The sequence below is a fragment of the Corvus brachyrhynchos genome, unplaced genomic scaffold (genome assembly GCF_000691975.1).
Source record: "Corvus brachyrhynchos isolate BGI_N302 unplaced genomic scaffold, ASM69197v1 scaffold31, whole genome shotgun sequence".
NCBI lineage: Eukaryota > Metazoa > Chordata > Aves > Passeriformes > Corvidae > Corvus > Corvus brachyrhynchos.
In genome coordinates this window covers 1,276,707-1,283,828 of record NW_008236196.1, presented here as the reverse complement: position 1 = coordinate 1,283,828, position 7,122 = coordinate 1,276,707, and the positions used below count along the sequence as shown (strand labels likewise).

General features: G+C 36.6%; 2 protein-coding genes across 4 annotated transcripts in view; one reads left to right on the top strand and one right to left on the bottom strand.

The window, feature by feature from the left end:
• Nucleotides 1-187, bottom strand: part of TFB2M (transcription factor B2, mitochondrial) — an 11,034-nt gene extending 10,847 nt beyond the window's left edge. The window contains exon 1 of the mRNA XM_017739895.1: nucleotides 113-187. Coding sequence (XP_017595384.1) covers nucleotides 113-187 — 75 coding nt within the window. The remainder of the gene's footprint in view (nucleotides 1-112) is intronic.
• Nucleotides 188-282: 95 nt separating this feature from the next.
• The window catches only part of CNST (consortin, connexin sorting protein), a 53,645-nt gene continuing 46,805 nt past the window's right edge, over nucleotides 283-7,122 (top strand). Inside the window, exons 1-3 of one of the 3 annotated variants that reach the window (XM_017740163.1) lie at nucleotides 283-386; nucleotides 1,369-1,465; nucleotides 3,729-3,750. In XM_017740163.1, coding sequence (XP_017595652.1) covers nucleotides 1,463-1,465; nucleotides 3,729-3,750 — 25 coding nt within the window. In that variant the 5' untranslated portion in view covers nucleotides 283-386; nucleotides 1,369-1,462. The remainder of the gene's footprint in view (nucleotides 387-1,368; nucleotides 1,466-3,728; nucleotides 3,751-7,122) is intronic. The other 2 variants (XM_017740150.1, XM_008639896.2) reach the window with 2 other exon arrangements.

The window sequence follows — 7,122 nt, the reverse complement described above, 5'->3', positions numbered from 1 at the left end:
CGATGTGTGCTCCGTGTGTCGGTGAAGTCCCAGGAGCTACGTATTTAGTTTGAGGTTTGCCTGGGTGTTTCACGAGAGTCTTTGATCTCCGCGTCTGCAGCTAAATAGTCACTTCGGGACTCGGTTGTTTGTATCGCCCTGCCGCCCTCGGCAGGTGCAGGATCTTGCTCCGGCGGATCTCCGGCATCGGTGCTTGCTCGATACCTTGTTGCAATTACGGTTTAGGTTGAACCCGTAATTTTCGGTAGCAGTGACGTTGTCTTTCCGGCAACGTCCCCAGTGCCTGAAAGAGAAATAACTTTAAGACCATCTTCAAAACGTTTTCAAGTTCTGCCAAACTGGAGTTCATCCTTCAGGGATACTGTGTGAATGCCTGTCAGTGGCAGGTGAGGGGCCGCAGTGTGATGGGGGAAGGGAGAGAGAATCCTCCCAAACGTGTTTCCTTGCTCCGTGTCTAGTTTGTGCAGAAGGCAAGAGAGATCTGGAAATCACAGGGCACAACTGGTCTTCAAATTAATGGTTCAGAAGTAGGTTTTCTGTATGATTTTCTGCAAATTGCTTTATTTCTTGTACCTTGTTTCTCTGCTTGTGAAGTGAGAAATTAATACTTACCTACTTACTAAACAAAGTCATTTTGTTCGGTATATCTCTCTAAAACAGAAATTGGGATAGAAAATTGTGGCTTTGTTGTTCTTTTCTTGGGGGATCTGTACGGGGCATGAAGAGCTGGGCTGAATTTAGGAAAGTGCCTTAGCAAATGCAGAAGTTCTTTGTATCTGCAATTTATTTTTAAATACTCTGCTTTTTCACACTGAGTGCTATAAAAATTTTCCCTGTGCCTTAAGGGAAATGGACAGATTGTTCAGCTGGATGATGGGATAGACCTCAATCCATTTTTAAACTGGACTTTATGTTATAATAGCTTTTCCCCTCTCTTACTAATTAGTCTGATAATTCAGTAATTTATAGGGCTTTTAGAACATCAAGCAGAACTTGATTTTCTTAGAGCAAGTATTTAGTAATATCCTAATTCAGCATTCCTTATCAAAGTTTATTGACAGCTATAGCCACAGAAAGGTTAGGTATAGTTTTAAGCTTAATTAATGAATTTTGGAAATTTTTGTTGTCAGTTGGAGAACTCAGGAGTGCTAGGGTCATCTTTGAATGGGCTGCTCAGAGCAACTGAGATTATTCAAAGGAGTGTTTGCTAATAAAAGCCAAATGACAAAATGCCCTGACAAGTCTTCATATACTGGAAATTATACACTTTTCTTCATGTTTTTATTTATTTTAGTTTAGTGCTTGCCTGGATTGAACCACAGGTCTCTATGGGCTAAACTCATGGTTTGTTTTTTTCCCCCCTACTAGAACTGCCAGATATATGCTGAATCTTTCATGCTTAAAGGACTACCTCTTTATGACCTGGTCATTACCTTTGACAAACTGTTGAAACCTTAGGAAAATGGTAAGTTTTTACATATTTTTACTTTAGAAATTACAATGTAGAAAATTGTTTATTATATTGAAGTGTATTGCAGGGACATTTGAACAATTATTTTTACATTAATGGCTGATTGTGGTGTGTGTTTTCTAGTTTAATCCAGCTATCGCCACATGCAAATATTTGAATTTACAGTCTTACCTCATAGAGCCTTATGTCTTTGTAATTTATGTGCATTGTTGAGTGCTCTGAAATTGTTTCCTCCTAATTATTGTTTCCTGAAATAAATCAGAGAGAATCAAAAAGGTTACCTGCTTGATTGGATTCCAGGCTATGCTTGAACCAAAAGAGCTCATTAGTTGTGGGGGTCAAAAAGACAGTAAAGAGACTTGATGGGTTTTTTTTCAATGGTTCTAAAGACCTTTTGCATTTACCTTTATTTGGCTCAATTTAAAGCTTATTTTTCAAGTTAATATTAAAGCATTAGCCTTTTAATGTTATTTTTCTATGTATTAACCACTTAAGCCATAGTAAATATTGACAATCGTTTCTAAGTAAGGGTGCAAATTGCAGAAGTACCTAGATCTTGCTCTCAGGTTTTCAAACTCTTATGCCTATACTTCATTTTATGTACAAATTTGACAGAATTTCCATCTTGCACAAAAATAATCTGATGAGTATGTGAATGGAAGTTTGCATGATCGTATTTTTTCCTTGTCCTCCTAGTGGATACTTATCATTAGAGTTTTCTCTAAAGACTCAGAATACAGATTAAGTTTGAAAAGTTTACACGTTACCAAATACCTCCTCTAATGTGAATTTTAGAAAAAGCTTTCAACAGAAATGAAAGAAGCTCTTACAAAAGAGCTGAAAGAATCACTTAAGCTTACTTGCTTCAGTAATGTGAAAATAAAATAACCTGCTACATGCTTGAGTTGGCAGAAACATCTCTGCTTTGCTGAGATGCAGGATGCCACAGAATTATTGTTTTCACTTATTTTATTAAGCATACTTGAACAATTTTATTGTAATGCTTTGGTTGGTGACCAAGGGAAATAGTAGAAGGAGTAAGAGATTTCTTCAAAAGTGCTCTAAACAGTGCATGCTCAGGAAAAGAGTCTCTAGGAAGAATTCTATTTTAAAATCTTTCAGAGAGTAGCCTCATTCTTTTGTCATATTTTCTAGCCATCGCTGTCCCCCACTCCAAGCCCATACATGGCACAAAGGAAATCTCCCAAGAACTGAAGTAGCATTTAATCCTATGCCACAATCTGGTTTGAGGCCAGTGAGTTTGCAACCTGTGGGTTGTGTTAGACATCTTCCTTTGAAGTGAAAGGCAGCCTTTACAAAGAGGTCAGCGATTTTGTATTTGGAGCTGTTATGGTCTATAAACCTTAGCTTACTGCTTTCCTATGTGTCCTCTGTTGACAATTAAAAATGGCTTGACATTTGGATGGGGGACAGTGGTTAGGGAGTGGGGGAGTTCTGCTGTTTGGCCAAGCTATTAGTAGCAAGGGAAACTAGAATCCAAGGTTCCTTGGACGCTCGCCTGCTCCATGTGACAATGCAGATTCCACTAGCACTGAAAACCTGATTAATAGGGAGTTCCTGTCCATTAAAAATCTGGTAGATCAATTGTGCAGATCACTGGAGAGTGACTGCGTAGGTACCAATTAAGTGAAACTATGAAGTCAGTTCTCTGAGATAGTTTCTGAGCACTAGGTGTATGGTCATGTATGCTAGAATAAGCTTATTTGATTAAAAAAGTTAAACCACTCCTTCACTATTTTTGTTATGCAATACCATGCTGTTTAATAGGAAAACTTTTTCATACCAGGTGCAGATTGACTTTGCAGCCTTATGAACACTGCAGCAAAGTTCACAGCTGACAAAAGAGCCATTCAGAACAAAAATAAACATTTTTTAAATGATCTGATGCCTTGAATTCTGTCCCTACTGATGCTAACTACAGTGTCCATGTTTTATTTCCCTTCTAAGGAACACTAAGAAATATTTTTAACATTTTCAGTGGAGAGGGGAAGGGTTTTGTAGTGTGAAGATGGTTGCATAAGCTGTGTATTATAAGGCATTTTGGCAGGGTTACAAACTTTCTCACTCTGTGTGTACAGAGAAACTCAGTCCCTAGGGCTATCAATCTGCCATCTTTCATCAGCACTAAATTTACTGCAAATATTTTTTGTGTGCATGCAAAGAAAAGCACTATTAAGACTTTGTGGGCAGGAGTGAAAACATTCTAATAGACGCTTTTTCTGTTTATTTCTCTCAGAATTTCTCTTCACTGAATTCTGGTGAGCGTGTTCTGCTGACTTAAATTCACTCAGCATGTGTTTGTGTGTTGGTCTCATTATAAGTCTTTATTCAGAGGGCTTTTGAAATGTTGTCTTGCTCAAGAGCCTGTTGCACTAAGATTTTTTTTTTTTGTTTTTTTCTTATTAATCTACTTACAATATAACTATGATGTCTTTGTGTGGTTAACTGATAAGGAAAGTGTACAGGTGAAATGCTGTTAGTGCCAGAGATTTCTGTAGACAAATCTACTGTGTTGCATGCTTGCTTTTTAGGAACGGAGTTGCTTAGGAGCATGAAGTTTTTTACACTGTTGTTCCAATGCGCTGCTCCACCTGTCCCAAGTGAATTGCTAATGCATGGCCTTAGAATGTGAGCTTTAGCACTGCTTTTCTGTGTCCATGCAATTAATTTTCTTGGGATTTTTGTTTGGAACATTAATATTACACTGCAGGGCAAATTCAGATTAATTCAGAATAAATTTAGGTTAAAAAAAGAAAGAACCTAAAACTAATCCTGGTATTCATTTTATCTTAATAATATGAGCGTGTTAGGAAGATTTTTAAGTTCACTTGGTGAATATGTTACTGAAATAATATGGAAATTCATAATGTGCACTTTGGAGGTTTTTTCTTAATGGTTATAACCTGGAATTTTGTGTGCTTTTAGCCTCTAAGTGAGGGCATGATGATCTTATCACTTTAGACCAACATTACATCTGGACCTGCATCACAGCTCAGGAGTTGTTCATTCTGTTGTTACGGTGTTACAGTTGACCCAGTTTGGTAAAATAAACAAATTGGGGTGCATCTTGTCCTGAAATTACAAGTTTGTCAGTTGTTCAGTAATATTTTGGCATTTTCACTGACTCATGTGTTTATTTTATAAAGTGACATACACAGTGCAGAGCTTACACATTTGATCCTAGGAGGATTTGATCCTAGGAAGAGTTGGCATATAAAATTACTCTTTATTCCATGTTGTTTTGGGAGCTGCTTAGTTTCTTACCTGGACTTCTCTTTTTCTCCTGGAAGACTGTTGAAGTCTACTATTTTAATACTGAAATATGACATCATTAACACCAGGAGAAATAACAGTCATTCAGTGTCTCTGTGAGCTGTTAAATTTCTTCTGTCATGGTATCAATTGAAACAATCTCACTCTGGGTTTTAAGTTAAGTTAGTTTTTACTACCTTAGAGTACTGAGTTTTTGTTAATGTTTGTGATAGTTATGATTTTGTAATGGAAAGATCCTTTTTAAATGGAAACCTCTTAAAGTGGCCTTGGTAATAGTTTTTTGAAAAGATGATCTGAAACAAATTAGATCTCTGTTTACAGGCTCAGGTGTTGCAAGCATTCGAATTCTACATGGAGAAACTGGTAACTGTGTGCTTCAGAAAACCTCTCAAAGATCTATTAGTCAAAAATACATGTAAATTGTTAGAGACAGCTCATATGGCCAATATCTATTTACACAATTAGAGCTGAAATGAATTTACTGTGATAACTTCCTGTTGGAAGGGGCGGAGTTGAAACAGCACTCAAGGCTAAATTCACCACTGGGTTTAAGTGGTTGCAGCTTCATTAACTTCAGCCAAGTTACACCAGTGATTAATTTTTGGGGGTTGTAATTTGCTTAACATAGGTTTCTTATAGTTCATATATGATTGAGTTCTTGCTCAGGCCTTTAAGGGCCAAAAAAAGACCAAATCAAATGTATTGTACCTCCTTACAGTCCTTGTATGGTCCCCTTTACCAAAATATTTATTTCACAATCTTTTATTGTATTCATCTTTGATACATCCCTGTGAAATATAGCAGTACTTTGTGGTTAAGAAATGCAATACAGATGATGTAACAGTGTGACTGACTTCATAGAGGAGGTTCAGAGCAAAGAAGGGATTTGATCTCATTCATTTGTGTCTGACACTGAATAATGTAGAAACTAGACCATCCTTCCTTTAGGAAATATAAAGCAAATTGATGCAAGAATTTAGTAGAGCTGCTGGATATTCTGATTTTCTAATGATGGCAATTATTGAAGCTCTAACAATTAGCTCTGTTCTTAATTAACCTTCTGGTTGGACCTGCAGGCTTGATAACACAGGGACCTCAAGTATGTAATACTTATGGAGAATTGTTTCATAACTTTTATGGACAGCTTTCCATTCTATTTGTGTTTGCTTCTGGCCTTGATATGATTTAGGACCTCAATGAATATTTTTACAATAGTAATTTTCTGTGTGTTGATGAGGGCTATAAAACTTGCTTGTCCCTCATCAATATATAAAAATTATGAAATTCAGTCTCACTATGAAATCTAATTCTCAGAAAATCTTGAACGCTCTTCTTTCTTCAGTTGGGCAACTTTTAGATAATTGATCATTCTTCTTGCATCTTCATTTCAAGGGATCTGTTCTGTCATCTCTGCTTTTTCATATATGTTGAAAACTGTTACCTGAGATCATGAGAGATTTTTTATTATTGTATTTTTTTTAGCAACCTCTCTTATGAGATGGTAGGATCTGACAGCTTTATCAGGTCCTTGGAAAATAAAGATTTGGATAAAAGTGAGTTGAGCTGATTAATTCTCATAAATATAGTCTGTGGATTTGCAGGACTTTTTTTTTTCCTGTAAGGAAGATGTACCTATCCTAGAAAAGATGCATAAATTTGTCTAGTAGGAAGCTTTTCATTTTGTTATGCTTTGTAATCAAACTTGTGCACATGTTCTGAAGTGTTACAAAAATCTGGGAGTTCTTCAATTAGAAGGAAAATTAAAAAATCAAAAAAGGCAAATTACTGCTTCTCATAAGACTTAAAAGGAGGTTCATGCATCCCAAGGCAAGACCAGTTACTCATAGGTTATTCCTGACCAGCATTTGTCTAGACTGTTTATAAAAGAGCTGCAGTGATGAGAGTTCTCCATTCTCCTGAAGCAGTCTGGTCTACTGCCTTTCTACCATATACATGTATATATATACACCCAATATACGTTCTGGTGTTTTGGTGCAGACAAGGAAAAAAAAAAAGGAACACATAGAATGGTGAGGTTGCTTTTTGTTCTTGTAACATTCAGTCAGATTTGTTTTAGTGAAGCTTGAGACCCAAAACTTTTCAGACGCTTGGGGGACTCATCATTGTGTATTTTGAGTGCTGATAAAGAAGTTGTTTGTGTGAAGTTTTTGACAGAACTGTCATGTGTTCTACTAAAAGCTACTATTTGTTCCCAGACAAACTTCTTATATTTGGCTGCTGACTGAAACATATTTTTAAAGTAATGTTAAATGTGGACTAGTAGATTATGCCTGGCAGTATGTTTATCATTGTTTATTAAAACTGTGAATCAGCAGTATGACTAGGAAGCGTAGAAG